Source organism: Miniopterus natalensis, chromosome 9 (genome assembly GCF_054644295.1).
Source record: "Miniopterus natalensis isolate mMinNat1 chromosome 9, mMinNat1.hap1, whole genome shotgun sequence".
NCBI classification, from domain to species: Eukaryota; Metazoa; Chordata; class Mammalia; order Chiroptera; family Miniopteridae; genus Miniopterus; species Miniopterus natalensis.
In genome coordinates, this window is record NC_142089.1 from 40,087,509 (window position 1) to 40,113,237 (window position 25,729).

A 25,729-nucleotide genomic window follows, 5' to 3' on the forward strand; every position below is an offset into this window, starting at 1 on the left:
CTAAGTGGTAGAAGCCCATCTGAAAGGACTACACAATGATTCCACATACATGACATTCTTGAAAAGGCATAAATATAGAGAAGATAGAAAGATCAGTGGTTTCTAGAAGGTTGAGGAAATGTTTGAATGGGTGAGGCACAAGGGATTTTTTTTTATGGTGGTAAAACTAGTCTGTATATTGCCATGGTGGGTACATAGCTTTGAGTACATTTGCATTTGTCAAAACCTGTAGAACTGTATAGAGAGCAAACCTTAACGTATGCAAATTGAAAATAAATCACTTAGGGGGTTGGAGGATCCTGGGATGAAATCCAGACTGGGACAGAAGAATCAAGTGTATTACAAGTGTATGTAAAACCTCACCAAAGGAGGTGCGAGAGAAAGGTGCAGGCCTAAGTAACTGTAAATGAGTGGATTCTTAAAACTAAAGACAAAAGAAATGGCACTGTGCACTGGGTTCTGTTTGATAGAATTATTAATTATCGTGGGCTAACAATCCTTGTACTATTATACATGTTGTCTGGAGTTGAACAGTTAAGGAAATGGATGTGGTGGTGGGACCCAGGTGTCTCACTGTTGGACTGGTGGTAGAGGAGCTAGGGACAGAAGGCAAGAATGGCCCATGTGGTAAGGGATTAGAGTTGGAGACATCAGTATGAGCTCCTGTTTAGCTTATTATGGCTAAGGATGGATTCATTTAGAAGCATTTATGGGTATGCGTAATGCAGGAGTTCGTATACACACATGCATTTTCTTGATTTGTAAGCTGAGAGGGCCTTGAAGTAATGGCATGCCAGTAGCAAGGAGCATACCCAGGTCTGTTTCTAATACCATTTTCCAATAAAAGAAACTAAAGTTCCTTGAAAAATGGCTGGTTTGGGGCTGGGCAGGAAATATACAACATTAGCCTATTAGCCTATTTGGTATTACTTTGTAGTACCAAAAAGTAAGGAAGTTTATCATTATTTTTAATTGATGGTTACAAAAGTAAATATTTGTATCTGAAAACTGACATAAATTTTTAAAAACAAAAGGAGAAATTTGCATGAGTTTTCAGACATTTCATTCTTGCAGTGGTTACAAGAGTCTCACTTGCCATTTACCCAGATTATTTCAAGCCCTGCAGGGATAGATGTATATGTACTCCTGTTTATTTTTTGATATTCCTGACTTGTAGGAATCTCAATGACAAAAGAAGGAAGGGAGGAAAGGAAGGAGGGAAAGAGGGAGGGAGTGGGGCAGGAATTGAGAAGCACTGGTTTAGTCTGTTGTATAGAGTCAAGCTTTCTGTGGATTTACAGAGCATTGGCAGCACTTATTCTTGCCTGAAACAGGTGAAGGTGGTGGGAGAAGTAGTGTATTCTGTAGAATGGAGGACTAGATTGGGCTAAATCTGTATTTTACACTGGAATTGTCAGTGACCTGGTATGATTTTTTTAAACTATAGGACTAAAATTCTGGGGTGCCATGCACACTTTCCTGACAGCCTCTGTTACTTGAGGTGGCAGCATATCAGGGGAAGGGAACATGAGTGGCAGCTTTACTGGGATTAATATATGTGATGATTAACAATTTTCAGCTTTCCTGCTTCTTTATAGAACCAGGGTGTTATCCTTTATTTTGGCTTTTTAGATGAGGAAACTCAACTCTCTGCCAGTCTTTCTTTTTGGTAGAAAAACTTCATTTGTATTTATACTTCATTTATTTGAATCCTAAGGAAAAAAAAAATCCAGAAGGAGGAAATTAACTTTCCTATGTTCCATACCCACCTCACTGACACCTTCACCAAACCTGTGGTCAGAGGCAGACCCTTCTCCACCCGCCCTCCCCATCCCTCAGCCTGGAAGTAGGAGGCGTCGCCTCTGGTCTGACCCCTGCCTCCCACTGGGAAATGTAGAATAAGAATTCCACGAGCTCGGTTGGTATAAAAAGCACTGTACCCTTAAACTAATCAATTTTTATGTTTACTCCAGCCCCTGATGAAAAATGACTCATTGTGCAGTGTGAGAACATATGTGGTAAAACATCACACTTCCCGCAGTGGAACATGGTCAGAAGATGTGGGCAATCACACCAGATTCACTTTCCAGTGGACAGAACAAACACACACTGTTACAGTTCTGGCTGTCAATTCAGTTGGTGCCTCTTTTGCAAATTTTAATTTAACATTCTCATGGCCTATGAGCAAAGGTAAGAAAACGTACAGGGTCGTAAACCTGTGCCCTTTGAAGTATTTTATCTTCGCCATCTCCCCCCATTCTACATGGTCTTCCAAGAAGCCTGTGATTCCCTGAATCCGAACGTCTCTGTTTTACCTTGAGCTCTTCTTTGTCTGAAAAATAACAAACTAGATTGTACTCTGATTACATAATATGGTCCTGGGGTCTCGTGGTAGAACATGGTTGAAATGATGTTATAATAAGTGAGAATGTACTAATAAATCTAATACTTTTGAACCAATGTAGGTTGTAGGTAAATCAATCTCAATCTCTCTCTCTCTCCATATATACAAATACACACACACGCACATATGTGTGTGTGTATATATATGTAAATATGTAAAAACCAGTATATATACATGTGTTGTATGGATTATATATATATGTGATAGTATGAGATATTATATGGATGCAAGTAATTGCTCAGACTTGAAAATTAACCTGTACTTCATTTAATGAGAGTGATGAACCCTCTTTAATGAATTTGGATAGATTTGATTATTCAGAGAATTAAGAACCACTTTCAATAGGGGTTTCTAATCTAGATTGTATATTCAAAGTATACGTTTTTAATGGAAAATTCAAATTTTCTGTACTTCTGCCAATCTCCTCCATGAAACCTTTGCTTATTACTTTAATGAGATATGTCCTATTCTTTTCTTAAATCTCAGAGTGCTTTCTACCTTTCTGAAGGTATTTTATATCATGGTTTATATTCTGGTTACTTTTGTACAGATAGAGGAAACTTCTTTTAAGTTCTACGGCCTTTGCACACAGTTTTACTAAAAATATTTTCGATCATTATACTCTAGAAACATTTATTGAGGGCTGTCTGTACTGTGCCAGGTAGTGGGAATTCCAGCCTGAGGAAAAACTATGATGGTCTCAGCATTCATGGAGTCCAGTAGGTGAAACAGACACTAATGAAATAATCCTACAAGTGAAGCCTATTTACAAATATAAGTGGTCCCAGGAAAGGAATGTAATTGAATAAAAGAAAGAAAATAGGAACCTGACCCAGTATTGAGGGTCAGAGAAGCTTTCTTGAGGAAGTGCCGTGGGCATTGAGCTTCCCTAAAGGGGGGGAGAGCACAGGCTCCTGAGAGGAACAGTCTGAGCAAAAGTCCTTGTGGCACAGGAGGGGACCTGCAGGAAGACCAGCGTGCTCCTCCCAGGCGAAGAGGCAGGCGAGGCGTGGCCCTCGGGGCCTTGGAGGCAGGCTGGAGTTCTGTCTTCATGTGTGGAAATCCACTGGAGGTTTTCAAGTGGGACTCTGAGCGGAGGGTGTTAAAGTGATCAGATCTGTGCTCTGAAAGCGCAGCGCCATCAGAGGGAGAGAAGCGTTTGGAGGGAGTTAGAAAGGGTGGCTAATAGGCTTGTGCAGAACTCCAGTGGAGACGCCGTGTGACCATCTTCCAAAATCCCTTTTTTACGTTTTAGGTGGCGCCTTGTTTCTCCTTGATAGCATGTATTCCCACGTCTTTCTGCTTATGTGACTCTTATAATACAAAAATAATTGCCATGTGTTATATTTATTTGTGTAAATATCTGCCTTCTCCTCTTTCTCCCCTTTTCCAGTAGGCAACATGTTCTTGAAGGGTATTAGGAAATTTTCATTAATTTTGATTTTTAAAAATAAATTTCTTTCTTTCCCCCTCAGTAAATATCGTGCAGTCACTCAGTGCTTATCCTTTAAACAGCAGTTGTGTGATTCTTTCTTGGATGCTCTCACTTACTGATTACAAGCTGATGTATTTTATTCTTGAGTGGAAAATTCTTAATGAAGACAATGAAATTAAATGGCGCAAGATCCCTTCATCTGTTAAGAGGTATTATATCCATGGTAAGTTTACTATACTTATTAATAAGTTTCTCTTATGGATTAGTATGATACTATGGATTATTAATTCAATTAACAGAGCCAGTTAATTACAAAAAACTTCAAAAATATAGATGGTACTACCATCTTAAAACTGGTAATTTTATCACCTTACCATAAACATTTAATTCTATTTCATTCAACCCTCCTTCATTTAAATATTTTACACAGTTGTCATCGTACCAGGTCATCTACCCCTTTTCTTCTGATTTGTTCCTTTGATATATTACAAACAGCTTTCTGTTTTCTCCCTAATCCCTTTACCCATTATTTTTCATGACCATATTGCATTTTATTCCAAAATCAACTTAAACTGTTACTTATTTGAGAATAGTCTTTATATATATATATGTATACACACACACACACACACACACACATATTGATTTCAGAGAGGAAGGGAGGGGGGAGAGAGAGACAGAAACATCAGTGATGAGAGTCATTGATCGGCTGTCTCCTGCATGCCCCCTACTGGGGATCGAACCCCCAACCTGGGCATGTGCCCTGACCCGGAATCAGACCGTGATCTCCTGGATCCTAGGTCGATGCTCAACCGCTGAGCCGTGCTGGCTGGGCTTGAGAACAAGTGTTTGTTGCTTCCAGCTGTACCTTTATCTTTAAACCACTTTGAAATGGCTTTTGATGTCTGTTGCCAAGTTCTCCCAGATTGTGTACCACCTTATAATTCCACTAGCAAAGAGTGAGAGTGCCATGCTGAAGGTGCGAGGATCTAGTGCTTGGTGACGTAGGCAGTGCAGACCCCCAAAAGTAGGCCAGTTGCCGCAGGAAGTGATTACAAAGTTTAAGCGCACAATACAGCATTTCCGACTCTGAGTTAGGTTTAAGTATAGGGAAGCTAAGGATTGCCATGATCTTATTATGTAATATCATCCCATAGACTCATACTTTTATTTTATTTCAAAGATCTAGAATTTAGCATTAGGGTAAATAGAAACTAATTATTGATAGAGAACTGAATTCATTTCATTACCAGTGTTGTCCAGGTTGTTACTCTCTCTGCTTTTCTTTAAACCATGTGGACTTCAGGCTTCAAAGAGATTTCTCTCTTGTGAAATAATTTTTGTATATTAATAGTCCTTGATAGATTCATTTGGAGCTTTGCTGTGGAGATGGTTGTCCTCCATAAATCTAGACTCCTGGATATTGCAAGGACATTCCTGGTTACCACCCCTGTCTTTTTAATGTAGGATTTCCCAGGACTTTAGTATTCCAGCTGCCTTGGGTGGGGAAACTAAATTAGCTAAATTCCTATGTAAAGTGAATATTGCTCGCTTTGAAGATAGAGGTGAGGAGGTAGAGCATATTGCCCTGGACAGGGAAATAAAAACTCATATACCTTGAACTTGGACAAAGTGGCTATAATGGGAACATGCCTATGATAACTTGCTATCTCCTATCTCTGTGTATGATTTTAAAAGTATTATTTATAAAATTATTGTAATTATCAGGATAATTTGGAGTGCTTAGGTTGTTTTTGAAACTCCCTTAATTTTCAGTTTCAATCCATCAATAACAACTAATTTCTGTGTTTGGAAATATAGGAGGGGCACTTAAATTTTTATTTTTTTTTTACATAGATTTCACTCACTTGTATTGATTCAGTAAGAATGACCCTCTAATATGTTTTTCTCCTCAGATCATTTTATCCCTATTGAGAAATATCAATTCAGTCTTTACCCAATATTTATGGAAGGAGTGGGGAAGCCAAAGATAATTAATAGTTTTTTGCAAGGTAAGACTTTTGCTTTTAGCTTCTTTTTATAGAGATGGTGGTTTCCTGTGTAGCAGTAATGTTGCTGTCTGGCTCTTCTCTCCTGATGAAATATGGAAGAGTCCAGAGGCTTATGTGTTGGGGGTGCATGCAGTCAGGGTCTGTGGTTCCAAGGTGGTGGTAAGAAGGGGAATGGTTAGGCATGGTATTGAATTCTTGTATTTGCAAGTTAAATTTTCAGTCTCAAGTTGGGTAAAAAGTTGATATAAACAAAATAAAGGGAAATACACAGCTATACAATAAAATACATCTTCATAAAGACTAATTAGAAATATATTAATTTTCTGTACACTTTTATATAATGTATATAAATGCGCCTTCCCCAAAGAATATGTTAGGGGGCATATACTTGTGAGTCCATAAATTTTAATTAGTCTTCTAAAGGAAATATTTTTTCCTCTGAAAATAAGACTGGAGAGATTGTCATAGACAGGGCCTCTCATATTTCCGATTCATCTTCCCATATTTGGCATATGCCCATTTTATTATTACTTTTTGAATTGTCTTCAAATCCAAGCACACCAATCATGAAGGTTCAAGAGAGAAATATTTTACCTGGTTTTAGAATTAAAATAATTGAAAAAACTCACTTCTGTATTATTGAACAAATATGGATTGAGCACTCTTCTAGGCACTGCGGATTGGACAGGGAACATCATTCTCTGCCCCATGGAGCTTAGCCGCCAGCGCACCAGCAGGAGTGGCAGACAAAAAGTCATGTATAATGTCAGATAGAAGGAGTGTCATGAAGCAAAATAAAAGTAAGATGAAAGGACAGACTTAAAATGTGGTGGTGTAGTTAGAATGGCCAAAATTGGTCTTTTTCTTTGGGCAGATGATATTTGAGTAGAGCCCTGCAAATACAAAGGGGAAGAGCATTTCAGCAAAAAGACAGCAAGTACAAAGCAGTGCTTGGTACTGGTGAATGAGCATGCTTGGTGATTCAAGAAACCGCAAAGAAGTCAGTGTGTCTGGAGTGAACAAGCTAGAGGTTGGCTAGTGCTGTAGATTGGCTTCTTTAGAAGCAGATGCGGGGACAGAAAGTCATCATAACAACTTTAAATGGCACTTTAACTCATATAATAGAAAACTGATCAGAGGGAGAGAATTGACAACTAATTCTGAAAAAAGTATTTTGCTAAATTATAATAAGCATAATTCTGAACACAGTAATTATTTTATTAGTGGGATCATAACTATACTTTTATCTCCTTCTTTTTTATTTTTATATTTTAGAGGTAACACAGATTTAGGATGAAATTAGGAAAAAGTCTATTATAATTTTTGATACAGAAAGTAATTTTTCCCTCAGGCTTCTGAATTGTGTGACTTGCATTTCTTTTCAGATGATATTGAAAAACACCAGACTGATGCAGGTCTATATGTAATTGTGCCAATAATTATATCCTCATTAACCTTGCTGCTTGGAGCATTGCTAATATTACATCAAAGGTATGAACCTTCAGCATATTTAAACCTTGATTTAAAATACAAATAAGAAATATTATATCCCAAATATTTTTTTGTACGACTAAGATGGCATAAAAACAAAAGGCCTGTTTTCAGATAGCTAAATCTGTTTTTCTAGCACAACATAAATCTCATGGAAGAAATAAATTTTTCTGGGTAAATACATGCAGGAAATAACAAGCCTATTCTAGGAAATCTTAGGCTGTATGTTGTTGGAGGTGGCAAAATGGCTCTCAGAGTTGTGCAATTTGGGTTGAGGACTTTGAGTGGTGAAAATTTCCCTGGAGCAGTCAGTTCACTTATAATGAGTAAGCACTCTGCTCAAAATCAGCACTGCTGGCTCTAGCCAGTCTGCTTTGGCAAATGGCCTTGACTTTCTCGTGGCCCTGTGGGTGCCGTGTGGCTCTGTGCTGAGAGATCTGGACCAATGAGTATTTCACAGAATGAATTTCTGCAGAAACTTTTGTCTTCTGGCAAAAAAAAAGGGAGAATCAATTTTAGAATCAGAATTTACCTTTCAGTCAAGTGAGCTGATGGGGCCGTATCGAGTAGAATTGTTTCTGAAACTCACTTGATGACCATTTTTAATATTTTATTTTTTCTGAGAATAACCTATGCAGAGTGCCTGGCACACAGTTTTCAATGAGTGTTGGCTATTTTTATTATTAAAAATAATAATATTATTATTTTTGTTCTAGACTGCTCATTGGTGGAAATCTTCATGTGGTAGCATCTGAAAATGAATCTGACCCTCTTGAGGCATAGCGCTGGGGGATCAATTCCTAGTTGATACATTCGTTGTTAGCATTTTTGATAGAAATGTTCCTCTCTGATTCTAATGCCCTGTGATTGTCCTTTGTAGAATGAAGAAGCTGTTTTGGGATGATGTTCCAAACCCCAAGAATTGTTCCTGGGCACAAGGACTGAATTTTCAAAAGGTCCTTTTTTCAATTTTCTTAACCCAAAATATATAAGATTGCATTTTAGATGTCATATGCCTTCTAGAGCTTTAAACATTTTTAAGGTTTAAAAGTTCTTTTTTATTCAATTCATTTTAATATGAGTCTGTTTACTGTACTATATGTTTTCAAGAGTAGCAGGATATAAGGATTTGGAACTGGGGGATACAAAACTCAATAGGTAGTTTTTCATATGGAAGTTAATATATATCTTTTTCTGTGTCGTAGTTCTGTGTAATAAAACTAATGTTAGAATGTTAAGGATCAAATCTGATGGAGAACAGATATTTGGATACACTTTTTTGGTATAAATTGATTGTCCTTAGGCAAAGGGCTAGAATAAGTATTTTTAATACCTATAATTATCTCCATAATTATTTAAATCAATTCAAAAACTATATAAATAATCCTGTCCTTAAACACTGCAATTTGAAAAATGCAATTATAATAAGTAAACTTATACTTATGCAAATAGTTCTTTCCAAGCTCAAGTACTTAATGAAGGAATTAGTTCCTATAATAAAATTATTTGTACCTATATCTATAGTAGAATTTCTCAGAAAGCCCCAGAGGTAAGTGGATATTTTATTAACTCTCAGAATTTCCCTTGAAGAAAGATTGGTGTTCCACCCGTAAAACTGAGAAAATAGGGATTTCGTTTTCATGTCAGAATATCTACATGATGTTCAAACCATAATCATACGGACGTTGTTATGCGCCTCAGTAATGGCATTTTCATCATTCATCACTTAAAAGTCTTCAGTGGTTCCCTTTAGCTCCAAGGTAAAGTGCAGTCCTTCTAAGCTAGTAATCAACAGATTCTCTCTACAATCTGTTACCAACTTTTATATCCAATTTTTTCTGTCCCTGGGTCTCAGTCATGCCTTTATTATTTACTTCTACCTCTACACACTCCTCCACACCAACGAAGACCCTGCTCTGGGCCCTTCTTTTTCCAAACTTCCCTTTAACAAATATCGTTCAGGACATTTTATTGTTTGATTTATTGTGACGAGCGCTCTGAGTTCAAGGGCTGTGTTTTACCCATTACAGATGTTTGCTGGACTCCTCCTGCTATATGCAAGATAGTAAAGTAGGATTTCATTAAAGAGTAGCTAATAATTTATTCTAATGGTGTCCATTCATTTATGTGCAAACCCCTGAGACACATACTCTTACATTCATTAAGATTTTACTTCAGTGCTCAGTGTCTCTGTTTCCTTTCCTGTAAAATAAAGTAAATAGAACTTACCTCATAGGGTTGTTTGGGGATTAAAGAAGATGGTACATACAACATAGTAAAGTTTCAATAAATATTAGTTATTATTTTGCATGTCATAGAGGAGTGGCTGCTTTGAAAGCAGAATGGAAAGAACTTCTTTATTCTCTCTAAAATAGTTTGTTTTAAAATTCATTCATTAATCCATTTAATTTATCCAGAGACCATTTATTGATACTTTATGCCAGTCACTGTGCCAGGCCCTGAGGCTATAATGCTCAGAAAAACAGAAACTCCTGGTGTGTACAGTCTAGTGGGAAGATAATCACTAACCAGCTTACAATGGAAATAATATTATAATTTTAAACTACATGTTGTGAAAGAAAGAAACCCAGTATGCTAAGAGCTTAGTGTGTGGGGTGGGGATGAGCAGATAAAGACAGTAAAACATTCCCCCCTCCAGTTTTATTGAGATATAATTGACATACAGTACTGTATAAGTTTAAGGTGTATATCATAATGATTTGACTTACATATATTATGAAATAATTACTTCAGTAAATTTAGTTAATATCTGTCATCTCATGTGGACATAAAAAAAAAGAAAAAATATATTTTTTCTTGTGGTGCTTTTAAGATTTATTCTCTTAACAACTTTTATATATATCATACAGCAGTGTTAACCTGCTGTACACTGCATCCCTAGTGCTTATTTATCTTATAGGTGGAAGTTTGTGCCTTTGATCACCTTCCTCCAATTCTGCTTCTCCCCAGCCTCTATAAATCTGATCCTTTTCTTCCTGAGTTTTGTTGTTGTTCTTAGATTCCCCATATAAGTGAGATCACGCAGTATTTGTGTTTCTCTGTCTGACTTCCTTTACTCCGCACAGTGCCCTCAGGTTCCATCCATGCTGCCACAAATGGCAGGATTCCCTCCTATTTTAAAGGCTGAATGATAATTTGTTGTATATATGCCACACCTTCTTTATCCGTTCATCTGAGGATGGACGCTTAGGTCGTTTCCACATCTTGGACATTGTAAATAGTGCTGGGAAAGCAACATTTGCGCTAACGCCTGGAAGATGAATGGCCATTAACTAGATCTTGTGGTGGACGGGGAGAGCCCAGGCAGGGCCGCCTGCAGATGCAAAGCCAGGGAAAATAGGCACAATTCAAAACCTGGAAATAGGCGAATAGGAGACAGAGGAAGGAGGAGAAAATTCTTAAATGTGAGTGTGGTTTTTTTAATGAGAGTTTTTTGTCAAAAATATCTAAATATCTAAATGAAACTTGAAAAGCTTCACTATATAGGTATATATTAATACAGGGAATAACCATCTTACTGTCTCTTTAAAACGGGTGGGGAACCTTTTTTCTGCTAAGGACCATTTGGATATTTATAACATCATTCACGGGCCATACAAAACTATCAACTTAAAAATTAGCTATGAAAAAAGCTCCTAGATTTATTGAATTTCGAGTTCCGCCTGTGGTTGCCTTGGCAGGGCCAGACCAAATGATTCATGGGCCGTATCCAGCCCATGGGCCGGACGTTCCCCACCCCTGGTTTCGGGGTTTATCCGTTTTTTGGGGTTTTTTTTGCCTTAAGCTTATTTAATAGGGATTTCCTGCTTTAAAAGAAGATAAAACACTTTCTCTTCAACATGTTAAGCTCTGAAATCTCCCATATGAACCACATGATAATGGTTCCTAAGTGTTTACCAGGGCGGGGAAATGATTAGGGCCAGCTCAGCAAAATGCAGTTTGAACCTGAGCCAAATGATCTTTCCAGAAAATACCTGACACCAAGGAACCACTCAGTGGATGTAGGTTGGACCAGTGAATGTTGATAGACGACGTGCTACCCCACTGTTTCACATACACTCCCTGAAGGTGATCCTGAGGCCATACAGATCATCTGACAGACATTCATGTAATTAGACTGAAATAGCACCAGTTGTTTTCAGGTTCTAATACATTAAAGAACTATGAAGAATTTTTGAAATACCTACAGTGGGTGTGAATGCCCTTATTTGTAAGATGGATTTTTTTAACCTCTGCAAATATTTAATTTCATAATATTATAAGTTATTCTTTAGGCAACACTAGCCCTGAAGATGTTTAGTTTATTACTAGGGCTTAACCCAGAGAACACAATTAGGAATAAATCAGTTTTTGGAATATAGCAGGAATATTTGAAGAGTGGAAAGGAATGTAATTTCAAAGATTCTACTAATGATTAAAATCTCCTAGAATTTAGTAACTTTTAAAAATCTCACTGCTTTAATCTCCTAAATAACTAAAATTTACTTTTTAAGGAAAAATAATACAATGTAAATCATGTTATATTACCTAAGAGCACAAGGTAAATTTACTAACTGCTCTATGCTTTTGTATTCACATTATTTTATTTAATTCTCTCATAGGCCTAATTGCGTTATATTTTCTGATGATAAAACTGAGGCTCAGGGTGGTTCTGAGCTTGTATTGATCTATCCAGCTGTACATGTAAAAAACTCAGTGCAAACACAGATTCGTCTGACTCAAACTGATACTCTTGCCATCAATTCCATATTAGCAATTAATTGCTTAATTTACTTAGTGCCACTTAAATATAGTTCAAAGGGTAAATTTTATGTTATGTATATTTTAAAGGAATAAAAAATGGGCAACAAGCCTGAATAGACATTTTTCCAAGTGGCCAATAAGCAAATGGAAATATGCTCAACATCAATGGCCTTTAGGTAAAATAAAACCAAAACACAAGATACCACTTTACATTAGCTAAGGTGGCTATAAGAAAAAAAAAAAGTATTGGTGAGAATGTGGAGAAATTGGAACCTTTACACACTGCCTGTGGGGATGTAAAATAGTGCAGCCCTTTTGTAAAATAGTCTGACAGTTCAATAGATAAGCACTCAATTACCATAGGACCCAACAATTCCACTCCTACATATATATCCAGTAAAAATGAATCATATATACACACACGGACACTTGTATATGAATGTTCATAGCAGCATTATTTATCATTTATAATACCCAAAATATGGAAACAACCCAAGTGTCCCTCAAATGATGAGTAGATAGGCAAACTGTGGTATATTCAGTTCTAAAATAAAAGAAAACAAAAATTTCAGTGATGGGTCTAGGGAGGTTCATTTTTTCAATTCTATTTTTTAAATACAGTTTATATTCAGTATCATTCTGTATTAGTTTCAGGTGTACAGCGTAGTGGTTAGACAATCATATACTTTACAAGGTGATCCCCCTGATATTCCCAGTGCCCTCCTGGCACCATGCATAGTTATTACACCATTTTGACTATATTCCCTGTGCTCTACTTTATAGGGAGGTTCTTTTTCATTTTAACTTGGTCATTATTTAAAGATACTTTCAATCCTGTCGCCAGTCAACTCTAAGAAATTATGTTATTTCTTTGATAATTTCTTCTCTTGTTTCTTTGATTCTCTCTTTCTGGAGTCTGCATTCATTGGATTTTGCATTCACTGCATAGATCTATATTTTATTGTCTCTTTTCTGTTCTTTGTGTTTTTGTTTTACATTTGAGACCTTGCCATAACCTATTCTTCCAGTGTTTCTGTTGAACTTTATTTTCTGTTATATTTGTAAATTTCCAAGTATTCTTTTAAAGAATGTTCTGTTCTGGTTTTATGCATGCAATGTTTTAATAAATCTTATTTGAAATACCAATGAAAGGAACATTGTTTGTTTTCAAAATTCTCTTTTCTTCTATTTTCTGAATTCTCTGTTTTTACTAGAATCATGTTTTTCCCTTGTTTTTTTCTTGGCCTTCCTTTTCTTTATCTCAGACTTTCCCCAAATACCTAGCAGTAATCTTTTGTTTTCCTTTCACGTTTAAGGATGAAGCGGTAGGCGGCTGCCTGGGAGCCGAGACATAGAGACAGGGACTGTTGTCCCGGTGGGTAGACGGGAGGAGAGATCCCCAGGGCTGCTTGGTTTCCCCCAGATAGCTCCTTAGTTATTTTTTAGAACACAACCCCAGCTTGGGGTGGAGGGTAGTCCTGACGCCAGGGCCCTTCGGGGGCAGCAGCGGAGCGCAGGGCCCACTCCGTGCAGCTTCGGGGCCGCCCCGCTCTCCCTCCCCTGTCCCCGCCGCTTCCTCGCCGCTGTGCCCTCTGTTCAGCAGGGCGACCGGCTTCCCCCCAGCGACCGCCGCTCTGCAGGTGCCCCGGCCTGCAGCTTCCTCTGCTCATCCTCTTTGGTCTACACTCATTCAGTCATTTTCCATTTTTAAAAAATGAATTCAAGCCTGGCCAGTGTGGCTCAGTGGGTGAGTGTGGCCATATGAACCAGGAGGTCAGGGTTCGACCCCCGTCAGGGCACATCCCGGGCTGCCGGCTCAATCTCTGGTGGGGGCCGTGCAGGAGGCTGCTGATCCATGACTCTCTCATGGATGTTTCTGTCTCCCTCTCCCTCTCCCTTCCTCTCTCTGAAATCAGTAAAACATGAATTCAAAATCTCATTCTCCCTTCTTAGCCTTTTCAGATTATCTTTTTTTGTTGTAGGTTTGTATTTGATTTACTCATGTATTTTCATTCCAACCGAGTCTCTACAAAGATGAGAGAGGGACATATATGCTCAGTCTTCCATCTTGAATGAGATTACTTCTTTCTTAATACTTTAAAAATCAGAATCTTAAGCCCTGGCCAGTGTGACTCAGAGTGTCATCCCATGCACGGTAGGTCGCTGGTTCAATTCCTGATCAGGGCACACGCCCAGGTTGTGGGCTTGATCCCTGGTAAGGAGTGCCTGTGGGAGACAGCTGATCAAGGTTTCTCTCTCACATTGATGGTTTTCTTCTCTCTAAAAATCTTTAAAAACATATTTTTAAAAATCAGTCTTCAAACACAATGCAATATACAGATTATGTATTATAGAATTGTATCTTTGAAACCTATATAATTTTATTAACCAATGTCATCACAATAAATTCAATATATAATTTTAAAAAATCAGAATATTAGAGAAAGGTCGAATTTATATTGTAGGAAAATGTATTGTAGTCACTCAGTAGCCTTGCTTTTCTTCTAATTCAAATTTCACAGTGGTTAAAAGACTTTAACCATTTTTTGCCCTTTTCTTTAGCATTTTTGCCTAATCTGTGATTTTATTTCTCTAATTCCAAATCACCTGTATTTTTAAATCTAACTTCGCTCATTTGTTGTCTACATTTATGTCAAATTTCTTAAGAGTGTACTCTACTTAACAATCTTTAGGAGTGTTAAAGCTAAAACAAAATGAATTTCTCCTTGTGGTTTGGAGACTATTTTAGATTCCTTAGCCTGCTCCAGGCCTCCAGAGAAGCTCAGCCACCCGTGGACGAGCACCATCCTCACAGACCTGAGGCAGGCATCCTGACACTGATAGCATTGCCTTTCACAAGTGTGGGAGAGCTGGTGCAGTTTTAAGTTAGAAGTTCTGTTTAGAAGTACACATTACTGGGCTTAGTAGTGTATATATATGCCAGTTCCCTAAAATATGACTTCAGTTTGGTTTAGTTTCTTGTTCTTAATATTTGTGCATGTGCCCTTAGGTTATAAGGATCTCGAAGAGAGTATGAATTAATCAGCTCAAGTCTGTCCCAGCAAGTAAAAAAAGCAAAACCAAGAACATGATCTCCTGACTGTTTGTGTTTGGGATATCATTTCATCTTCCACTGTGCTGTAGAAAGATTGTTGGACTGGAAAACACTAACTTAGGGACCTCACTCTGCTCTAATTAGCTGTGTAACTTCAAGCCTCAGTTGTTTTGTGTCAGAAAGGAGAGACGTGAACTAGATGATTTCTTTCTCTTTGGGGGAGGGGAATAGTTGTATATAGTTTTACATGTAGTTGGATAGTTGTATATAGCTACTGTATATTAAGTTGAATAGCTGTATATATAGTTGAATAGATGTATATAGTTGTATATAGAGTCAGATAGTTGTATATAACTTTATATATGGTTGAATAGTTGTACATAGCTGTACATGTGATTGAATAGTCCATGTAGTTATATAATAGTTGAATAGTTGTACATAGCTGCTGTATATTTAGTTGAATAGATGTATGTAGCTGCATATATAGTTGAATAGTTGTATATAGCTGTATATATGGTTGAATCGTATATTGCTGTTCTATATTCACTTAAGTAGTTGTATATAGCTATAGATATACTTGAGTAGTTGTATATAGCAGGATCTGTAGTTGAATCATTATATATAGCTCTGTATATTGTTGAACAGGTGTATATAGCTGCTATGTATTTAGTGGAATAGTTAGTTGTACCTACCTGTATATATAGTTGAATAGTTGTATATAGTTATATATGTATTTGAATAGTTGTACAGGTGATTTCTTAGATCTTTTTTCTAGATTAAAAAAATTATGATAATGATTCTGTGATTCTGTTTTTCACTATTTCAGCCCTTCTCTTAATTTTTTTAATTTTTGTTTCCACTGCTCTACCCTTTTACTTTTTCTTGTTCCAAACTCTCTAATGTTGCTGTTGTTCCTGCACCCTTTTTATTTTTCCAGTTCTGTGTTTTTCTCTCCTTTTACTTTATTATTCCACTATTGTTTTCCTTTTCTGGGGTAATTAAGACTGTCCACAGAGTGTGAGATGAAGGCACGCATTAAGAAAGTGGGAGAAGCCGCCTTAGTTCAAAATTGTACCCTTTTCTAAAAAGACGTAGTACTGCACTGTCACACAAGAATTTATAGTCTAGAGCCCGTGCCTGACAGAAAATGGTTTGAATTCTTTTATATTTTGTTTTCTGAGTAATTTTTTTATTTTTCTTTCTTATTTTGTTTTATTTTATTTAAACAGAATACGGACATTCTTTGAAGTCTAATCATGATCACTACAGATGAACCCAATGTATCAACTGTCCAACATTCTATAGAGTATTAGAAGATTTTTACATTTTGAAGAAGGGGAGAAAATCTAAAAATAAAATTTGGTTGAACTATTGAGAACTAACCTATGATGGATTATGTTGATTTAGAACTAAAAAGAGATGGGTAAATTTGGGATCAAGATAAAAGTCTGAGTCCAGTTCAGTTTGGATGTATGATTACTTTTCATATCATCTGAAGTTTGAAAAGCAATATTCATGATATCTGGCTTTTGATTTATCATTTGGTCATGAAACATTAAAAAATTGTAACTTGCTCTTACTACATATCTACTAGATATCATTGAATATAGAGTAAACAATTCTGTAAGTAGATGGCAACAGCAGCTTCTGACATGCAGTTTTGCAAATACACTGACTCTAATTATAGGTGCAGTAAAAGTACTTAGTTAATACTTTTATGTCCAAAATTTTCCACTTTGTATTCTTTTATAGACACATCAATGTGGACAACCTGGGAATTTCCATTTTCAATAGCCTCAAAAATGGTCAAGTGCTAACTTCCATTTCATTTCAGAGAAAGCCAGAAGTTAGAGTTTGTGCAGGTCGCAGGCCTCTGGAAGTTACAGTTCGTATCAGCATGACCTGACATATATCTAGGTCAGATCAACCAGAAAACACATTAGCTTCCAGTTCAGCCTTCTTGTGAAATTTTGCCTGAATTTAATTTATTTACACTGAACCTCCCAAAGCTTTTGGCAGGCAGGGGAGTGCACAGTGATGCAAGAAGGAAGACTCTAGAGCTTTGACAAATTTTACTGCGAAGACAGGACATTTCTCCTGAAAAAGATCACCTGCTGTTTGTAGGAGCTTAGCATAGTAACTGTGCTGTTGCTCACATTCAGAATAAACCAAAGTCTCTGCTTGATGAACCAAAAAAGTATTCAGTTAGGCTATACATGGATCACTTGCATTTAGATTTCATTTGTAGTTTTATTTGAATGCAAAAAACAAAAACAAAAAACCCTAAAAATCAGAACTGCATCCTTTTTTTCCTTCCTTGACTTTAAATAAATGTCATTGGAATGTAAAATGTAAGTGTGAAATTAAGAAAAGACATTCTTTATTTCCTACCTGCTAAACACATACAGGGTGTCCCCAAAAATGTATACACATTTTAACAGCTGATAGCTGCTAAATGAAAAATGAAATGTATTTTAATAAGCACTGCCTTTATAATTATTCAAAATGTGTGTATACATTTTTTTGGGACACCCTATATTTAATATGTTCCCAGACTGTTAGAAAATCTCAAAAGTTTATATGCATATAGTAATTTAAATGATTTTTAATGAGCATATGTTTAATAAAGGTTTGTGACCCCTTTATATAATATACTTCAATAATATGAGTATATGATTTCTAATTAATTATTAGTGAAGTCTTCCATCTTAAATGAATGCATTTGAAGACATGTAGAGTATTTGATGTCAATAATTAGTTACCAATTATGAAGTTTTAGAGGGCATGAAATATGCCAGACATGCCATTTGAAGAACATATGTGACTTTGATTGCACACTATGGGCTAATTATGTGTTGTTTTTTTTCACACTGATAGTATGTAGTTCCTTTATTTGGCGATCTTAATTTCTAGGTTATTTTAAATGTTAAGAAATTCAATACATATATAGTAGTGACCTTAAGAAAAAACACAAAGTGAGCAAGCAAATATTTGAAGGAAATCATAAATCCATGTATAGATTTCTGTCACAAAGAAAATAGGCACAGAAACAGTTTCTCTTCATATATAATGTTTATAGAATAATGGAAAAGGTTATGTTCACATGATATTCGTCATTATGCAGTATTTTAATATCTATATAACTCTATTCCATTATTATATTAGTGTTTGTATATTTATTCTTTTATGGTTATAATCACCAATACATTTCACTTAAGAGTTCAAAACGTTGCTAAATGAATTATGTTTTCATATGGAATAGATTTGCCATTATGAATTCAGGCAATAAACCTGAATTCATTTTATTGGTTTAAAAATTGTAACATTCAAAAGTTCAATTATATGTATGATATACAAACTGAACACATTTTCTATAGCACCTCATTTGGTTGTGTTAATTTTTCAATGTGATGTGTCCACAGTATTTTTTGCATTTATTGTTTCAATATGTTCACGTTGTATGAGTTGTGCTTTTTCGCACACATATTCTTGATGTGTTGATGGTTGGGAGGATTTTTTCTTGTGCTGTAACCACCATTCTTATAAAAATATGATATGCATTTGTTTTGTGTCTTTGTCTTCATTTCACACACCCCATAGTATGTATTCTCATATAAAGTTAGTTATAAGGAATAGTCGTTGAGAAGCCTGCGATCATCTTTTTCACCTTCTTTGTTTTCAACAAATAGGTATTCTAAGTTCTTATTTTCTGATCGTTTTAAACAGATTCTCAGTATGATGTAAGGCAGATAAGCTCTTAGCAGTCACAGATATTTTACCTTCACACCATATCTTATGTCACGGAGTAGATATTTTTACTGTCTTTGGGGTAAGTTTTTTGCTCCTTTGATTTTATTTCAATTTTTTTTAGTTGAGGTTTAAATTTTCAGTTTGTGGAAATCTAATTTGCTGTTAAATGTTAGGACTTCTTCAGAAGATGGCAGTTTCTAATTACAAAAATCAATCTTTATTGAGAGCTAAGCGCTTCCAGACACTGTTTAACTTATTGCCCACCACAATGCCATGAAGTAAGTATTGGACATGTTTTCACAGATGAGGAAACTGAGATGAAAGGCCGAGAGATGAGTGTACTTGCCCACGGTCACAGAAATAGAAGGGCTCGTTCTTCTTTTAAACATCACTGCTTTTCCTTTATGATTTTTGATGTATGGTTTAGTCCCAAACTAGTTAAATTTTGGTTGACTTATGTCCTTTAGCATTAACTTCTCACACTTCCATTTCTGTAAGCATGTCATAGTGAAGCAAAAAAAAGCAAAAAAAAAAAAAGGAATACAATTGAACATTAAAATGTGTCTTTTCTTTTAGCCAGAAACGTTTGAGCATCTTTTTATCAAGCACACAGAGTCGGTGACGTCTGGCCCTCTTCTTCTGGAGCCTGAAACCATTTCGGAAGATATCAGGGTGGATACGTCGTGGGAAAATAAGGACGGGAAGGCACCGGCAACTATGGTTCCTCTGCTTTTGACAACTCCAGACCCTGAAAAGGCCTCTGTGGGTCTGAGTGACCAGCGCGGCAGGGCCGGCGACTCTGGGGGGAGCCCCGAGGCGGCCCGGGGGGGCCAGGGCGAGGGCAGGGCGCAGGCCCCCGTCCGATACGCCTCCCTGCTCTGCGACGCGAAGCCGGGCGCCGCCGAGGCGCCAGGGCCCCTGCACAGCCCGGGCCGGAGCCCTCCGCCCCAGGGCCCCTTCCCTGAGAGCTCCTGGGGGGCAGAGACACAGGCACTTTTCATGTTACCAGATCAGCATCCCGGTATCATTCCACCACACCTTACATTCTCGGAAGAATTGGATACACTTCTGAACCTCGAGGGAAATTTCTCTGAAGAAACTAATGATGAAAAATCCATCTACTATTTAGGGGTCACATCGATGAAAAAGGAGAGTAGTGTGTTTCTGACTGACGAGCCAAGGGTGCTGTGTCCATACCCGGCCCACTGTTTATTCACTGACATCCGAATCCTCCAGGACAGTTGCTCACACCTTGTAGAAAATAATTTCAACTTAGGATCTTCTGGCCAGAAGGCTTTTGTGTCCTACATGCCTCAGTTTCAGACTTGTTCCACCCAGACTCAGAAGATAACAGAAAACAAGATGTGCGACCTAACTGTCTAATTTCAATCAAGAAACAGCTCAAGTTATGTTACAGTGAAACCTAAAACGTGTAATATATTCCCCTATAGTCGTGGATATGGGAGAGGAAAGAAAACTGTCGGAGTCAAATTTGAAAGGGATTGTTTCAGAACGAATGGTACCTGTCTGTCCTCGCTCAGCCATACAGACGAGTAACGGGAGAGGGCCTTCGGGAGCCCGGCAGCCTCCAGTGGCCTGTTTCTAGCTGAAAATAAAGCCAACGAATATCTTCCGTGAACATTAGACCTGTGTAGAAAGAGCTAAGCCCCTGGATCATACCTACATCTGAAAGAAGACTTCACACTAACACTTGTGAGACGTGCCTGTTGTTTCAGGGATGTGGTAGTTCTGCCGTGAGCCGTCTTTGTTTTACCCTAATTTATATGCATGCGTGTACAAACACACCTAATAGGCGTCATTGTGCATTTTTGAAATGTGTGATGTGTCTGAATTTTGTGCCACTAGGCTGTGTGGTTTAAGGACTTTTCAATTTAACCAGCCTGCCTTGAGCACTTCCTCTGTGTTAAGCACTCCACTAAGTGTTGCAGAGAAACAGAGGCCTTAGCCCGGGCCTCGGGGACACGCGGGTGAAGCCTGACAGGTCAGCCGGTGTTATGTATAAAACCTAAGATGTGTACCGTAGAAGGAAACCAACTTACTATAATGGCAATACCCACACCAGTATTTTGAGGACAACACAAGCACTTTTGAAACATGCCTGTCTTCACTTTTCTCTGTACGGTGTTGAAACGCTCACTTTCTGCTTCCGTTAGGTCGCTCGATGTTGCTGAACGTCACTCTGGATCCTTGTCTTCCCCTTTCCCACTTGCATGTACGCTATTTTTTTCTCCCTTCCTGAACATTCTCTCTCTGTAACCAACCACTGTGCTAACCCTTTCCATACTTTAACTCGATTAATTATTAAAATAATTATATGAGACATGTACTATTACACTCCTTTCAATTTTTTAAAAATGTTTTTTTTGATTTCTGAGAGAGGAAGGGAGAGAGAGAGAGTCATTGATTGGCTGCCTCCTGCCCTCCCCCTGCTGGGGATCAAGCCCCAAAACGGGGCTACACTCCTTGTAAAGAGGAGGAGATTAAGTAATTTGCCAAGGTCCCGCGGTTAGTGGAAGATGGAGCTGGAATTCAGTTTAAACTCAGAGCTTTTCAATGCTAGTGATTGTGTTTTTAACCTATACCTTGTATTGACTTCCATTAAAAAATCAACAACAAAACAAAATACAAAAGCTGATGTGTCAAATAAAATATATTAGGTAGAAATATAATGTCAAATGAAAATTGAGAGTTACACAGATACTGTCTTTGTCTTTAAAGACTTTAAAGTTTATTGCTTATTTCAGCTTTTGGTATGGCAAGAAAATTGAAAGACAGCATATTGGGCAGCAAGTTAAATTAAGAATTTGCACAGATAGATGTTCAAAGGCAGTAAGAATTTGAAGATTATCAGCATCATAAAAAAAAAAATACTTTAGTTCTCAAAAATGTGACCATAGGTTGTTAAACATCATCGCTTTCATACTTAGACTGAGACGATTTGCTGATTTAACTGTTACCCCGAATAAAGTCCTACATGCCCTCTCTATTCCGGGTGTAGCCGTATGAAATGAGTTCTAAACAATGACAAAGATCTCAGGTGCCGTTTGACCCAACAATCCCACTTCTAGGAATATATCCTAAGAATCCCGAAAAACCAGCCAGAAAGAATATATGCACCCCTGTGTTCAGAGCAGCATTGTTATTTTGTTATTTTTTTTATATATATTTTTAATATATCTTTATTGATTTCAGAGAGAGGAAAGGAGAGGGAGAGAGAGATAGAAACATCAATGATGAGAGAGTCATTGATCGAGCCCGCAACCTGGGCATGTGCCCTGACCTGACCGGGAATCGAACCCCGATCGCCTGGATCCCAGGTCGATGCTCAACCGCTGAGCCACGCCCAGCTGGGCAAGAGCAGCATTATTTTAATAGCTAAGATCTGGAAACAGCCCAAGTGCCCATCAGTAGATAAGTGGATGAAAAAGCTGTGGGACATTTATGCCATGGAGTACTACGCAGCTGTAAAAAAGAAAGATCTCTCACCCTTTGCGACAGCATGGAGGGAACTGGAGATGATTATGCTAAGCAAAATAAGCCAGTCAGAGAAAGACAAGTATCACATGATCTCACTTATATGTGGAATCTAATGAACAAAATAAACTGATGAACAGAATAGGTCCAGAGACATGGATGCATGGAACAGACTGACGGAACTCAGAGGGAAGGCGGGCAGGAAGAGATTAACCGAAGAATTTATATGCCTGTATGTATAGCCCAAGGACACAGAAAATAGTGCAGTGAAGGCCTGGGGTTGGGCTGGGGCTGTGGAGGGGGCAAAGGGGTGGGAAATGGGAGACATCTGTAATACTGTCAATAATAAAAAATTTTAAAAATAAAATGTGAATAAAGATTTGAGAGTTAAAATACATTCAATAGTTTAAAAAAGTATCTCAGATTCCAGCTCTAGGTATCTTTTCATATTTCATGATCGTTTGCCTCTTAGCAATCCATAAAGCTGTTTCGTGGCGTAAGTATTGTTGAGATGTTTCAGGATCTCACGTATTCAACTGATGACCCTCTTACAAGAGAAAGATGGAGACCCATATCAGCGCACTGAACAATCAGTGTGGTAGGAAAGCCTTGGTTCTATATGAATGTAAGTTGAGAAAAAATACTTTTTCACTGATTTTTTAAGTGGTTTACAGGTTCAGAAGGAGAACATTTTACATATATATGGAAGTTTTGGTAAAATTGACGATTTTTAATATTGCTCATAGAATACAGACATTTAATTGAAGATAGAGTATAGAAAAGATAGAAAATTACATTTTGCCCCAGTTTTCATATAATTAGAGACTAAACATTGAGCATGTCCGCTGATACACAACATTCACCTGTGGTCTGGGACTCAGGACAGCATGGAAGAGAAACTGATAGATGCTTTTCAACCAGCCCAAGGTTTCACCACACTGTGTGGACACAGTAGTGAGTTCAGAAGTCCCAGGACCACTGGAGTGCTACAGAACTGAATTAAAGAAATTTAGTGACAGCACCTTAACCCCAGATTGTTGGTACCATCCTGGTGCAGCTTCGGTTCCAAAAACAAGTTTCAAAAATATTGAAATTACAAGGGACTTTCTTTAATGGAGAGGGCTGAAGTGGTACAGTTTGGCCTATTGGTATATATTAGATTTAGATCGTATTTATTGTCAATGTGCTAGGACTCTGATTTTCACTTTTGAAAGTTCATTTCACTATATATATTACTGTATATTGTTGGGCCTTTATGAAAATTATGTGCCAATAAGTAGTGGATTTTCATTAAAATGTAGGTAAAGTTTAGAATCTTTTATCCTTCAGGATGGCCAGATATTCTCCATTTCTTTCCCAGAGACTCTCTAAAAAAATTTTAAGGGAGAGAAGAGCTGAAATACGAGTTTGGACTTTTAAATTTAAGATAAATCAGGAATTTTGAACATTGTATTTAAAGGCCTTAAATTGCAACACAAAATACTATTCAGTTTCTAGAAATGTGAAATTCTAACCGTTTGAAGACAAATCATTTTTCAAGGTTAATAAGATTGTAGATTTCCTAGATTAAAACCCCCAAGAACAGAGATGGAAAAAAAAAATCAAGGAATACTTAGTAAGAGTAGGGGCCTCCTCTTGAGCCCTATGCACCAATTTTGAGATGAGATATATATTGATAAGAATTGGAAAAGATACTATTTTTAAACCTAGTTTCAAGTAGTGAAAGGACATGGGTGAGATTCCTAAACCAATGTGTGGTCCTAGACCTGGAATAAAGTTTTATGACCCTCAGCATGACATTCTTCTGCCTCTTCTCAGGCCTTCCCAATAAAACCAATTTCCTCCTTCCAGATAGCAAACATATGGTCATATTCCCTTAGAAATATCCATCTTTACTTCTCAAAAGCTGAGGAAAGACAAATTGCCTCCACAAATTGATAGCAGATTCCAAAGCTGCTCTGGCTGGCACGGTACCCAGGTTAGGCCGTGAGAGCCGCGTCTGGGGGCTCCGGTGGGCTTGGCCAGGGTGCTGAACGCATCAGGACCCACTGCCACCACCTGCCACCTGGATGGGCATGAACGGGACTTCTCTCCAAATCCTTTCCTATAGTGTTTACAAGAAATTTGTTCTACTTTTCATCTTTCAAATGCCGTCTTGATAGTTACAAACTCTTCTAAAGTATCCATTATTGAGAAAACATTCTCAAATTTTAAAACACAAAATAAAAATGGGCCTCTCTACTATGGTGAAAAGAAGTTGCATTTGATAAAAAACTTAGACACAGTTACCAAAAACAACGTGAGGAACTGTTGATAAAAGGAAACTAGATAAGTCAGTAGTTTTATTCTTCCCTTAACAACTAGTTTAAAACAAAGCACTCCACCTAATCACAACCTAATTCAAAGAGCAACTTTGAATACAAAAGTCTGTATTGGAACTGAGATATTGTTACATGTATTTGAGCATTAAGTGGTTTCCAGGGGTGTTTATATTGACCAAATTATTTTTTATTCAAAGTTTATCAGTCCATATTTATTTTGAAAAGCTGCTGATGTCTCAATATACAAATGATGTATTATAGAATTGATTACCTGAAACCTATATAATTTTATTAACCAATGTCACCCCAATAAACTCAATGAAAAGCTGCTGATGTCTATATTTCAAAATTAATTATGCTTAAGATGTATGGCATTAAATTCAATTTTGTGAGAATATTTGACAGGATATTTTAAATAACATGTTCACTCAAAAAACCTGAAACAGAAAAATTTGGAAGATGTTAATTTTTGCAGTGAAATACTTATATTGTAGATATTATACTTTTAAAACTTATCACTAAGTATTTGGCATTCAGTTAACATGTTCTCTTAGTCACAACCGGTATGTTAATAAATGCTATAAGCGTAAGTGCAGAGAAATGCATCATTAATTGTTCAATAAAATTTCATTATCCCAATTCTTGTGTTTCTAAAGTCATAAAGTATAAGCTATGACTTACTTAAATTTTTTTATAAATATGAATTATAAACAATGTCAGAATTTTAAGAAATGGAAGCCCAAATAGAATTATTATCAACTTAAGTTCTTTTAGGATTATTTTATCTATTGTATGAGTACTACTTTCAGCAAATATTTGAAAATATAAAAAAGTAACCCTTGTACTTTATGTAAATAGCTACGATAAAGTTTTTATTTATTGTTAGGCTTCGTGCCTTCAAATTCTTACACAATGCCTTACCTTTGGAAGGGATTTGAAAACATTTTAGATCCAAGTTATCTCCCTTTTCTGTTACTCTCTCGAATACCATTGCCCCACCCC

General features: G+C 37.1%; 1 protein-coding gene across 4 annotated transcripts in view; it reads left to right on the top strand.

Annotated features, from left to right (window-relative positions):
* Positions 1 to 21,323, top strand: part of LEPR (leptin receptor) — a 65,857-nt gene extending 44,534 nt beyond the window's left edge. For 3 of the 4 annotated variants that reach the window (XM_016208295.2, XM_016208312.2, XM_016208304.2), the window contains 6 exons: positions 1,974 to 2,190; positions 3,880 to 4,062; positions 5,756 to 5,851; positions 7,237 to 7,342; positions 8,223 to 8,298; positions 16,391 to 16,486. In XM_016208295.2, coding sequence (XP_016063781.2) covers positions 1,974 to 2,190; positions 3,880 to 4,062; positions 5,756 to 5,851; positions 7,237 to 7,342; positions 8,223 to 8,298; positions 16,391 to 16,408 — 696 coding nt within the window. In that variant the 3' untranslated portion in view covers positions 16,409 to 16,486. Of the gene's footprint in view, positions 1 to 1,973; positions 2,191 to 3,879; positions 4,063 to 5,755; positions 5,852 to 7,236; positions 7,343 to 8,222; positions 8,299 to 16,390; positions 16,487 to 19,487 lie in introns of those variants that run through there. The other variant, XM_016208321.2, reaches the window with a different exon arrangement.
* Positions 21,324 to 25,729: the final 4,406 nt, after the last annotated feature.